The sequence below is a fragment of a genome (genome assembly GCF_019968985.1).
Source record: "MAG: Porospora cf. gigantea B chromosome Unknown PgB_NODE_13486_length_1009_cov_10504.1, whole genome shotgun sequence".
Lineage (NCBI taxonomy): Eukaryota > Apicomplexa > Conoidasida > Eugregarinorida > Porosporidae > Porospora > Porospora cf. gigantea B.
Genome location: NW_027178659.1, coordinates 1 through 1,009, shown reverse-complemented (window position 1 = coordinate 1,009; position 1,009 = coordinate 1). Strand labels below are relative to the sequence as shown.

The 1,009-nt window shown below is 49.4% G+C and overlaps 1 protein-coding gene across 1 annotated transcript; it reads right to left on the bottom strand.

The window, feature by feature from the left end:
* Positions 1-33: 33 nt before the first annotated feature.
* Positions 34-834, bottom strand: KVP17_004394 (uncharacterized protein; the record flags this gene model as incomplete). Its single annotated transcript, XM_068522539.1, has 1 exon — positions 34-834. The coding sequence occupies one exon, from the start codon at positions 832-834 to the stop codon at positions 34-36; it is 801 nt and encodes a 266-aa protein (XP_068378776.1).
* Between the last annotated feature and the right edge of the window lie 175 nt (positions 835-1,009).

Sequence of the window (1,009 nt, the reverse complement as noted above, 5' to 3'; positions counted from 1 at the left end):
TTGCACCTGAGCGGACAATTTCTTTTACCGTGCTCAGTGCTGTTGCAAAAACTGCATTGTACAGTGTACCCTCGGTTGGCTGTCTGCGGTGGTGGTGATCGTTGGTGCGTTGGTGGTTGAGGTCGTTGCTGTTGCCGATGCGGTTGTGAAGAAGAAGTCGGCGAGGGTCGTTTGGTCAATCGTTCGAGCTGAGCGAAGGTCTCGTAGAGGTCGCTCTTGGTCTCGATGCGTGCTAAGGCTAGAGCTCGTCTGTCGTCTCGAGCGCGCTGCCGCAGTTTCGGTTAGACCTGTCCACTGGTACTTCTTCAAGGCCGTTGTGAGGTAGTTTGTGTAACTTTGGTCCTTCCCTTGTGCGTAGGTTAGGAAGTCCTTTAGTTGTTGTTCTCGTGGAACGTGGAATCTTAGAGAAAGAAAGGTCTTTATCTCTTCCCATGCGATTCCGTGCTCTAGTGAATTGCAAAATTCCAACGCTTCACCTGTCAGAGTGCTTTTCAACAGTCTGAGTCTGTCTTTGTTGGGAAGAGGTGCGATTCGATCGTCGATGTTCTCCATGTGGATTCTGATATCCCCACTTGAAAATTTCTTTATATGGGAGAGTTCTTCTTTAATGTTCTGGTAGCGAGTGCTAGTCCACATCTGAGTGAGGACGTGTTGAGTTGCTCTTTTTTCTACCAGCGCAGAAATTAGCTGCTTCTTATTCATCTCTCCAGTGCTGAGGTCCATGTCCATGTCCACGTTGAGAGATTCTATCAATTGGAAAAGGACAGCGTCTGCGTCCATGTTGTCTGGTGCTTGAGCGTTGCTCGGTGAGTTGTTCACGTTGTCGTCCACCATGAATGGGATGTATTGGTGTAAGCACAGTGTTAAATAAGCACATAGTCCAATGTCTCTGTGGGGTGTCCATTAGTGGGGTCAGACATTCGAACCCACGCCCTTTCGGACCACGGCCTAAACGTGGCGCCTTAGACCACTCGGCCAACCTGTCACAACAGAAAGGTAAGACGTGAAG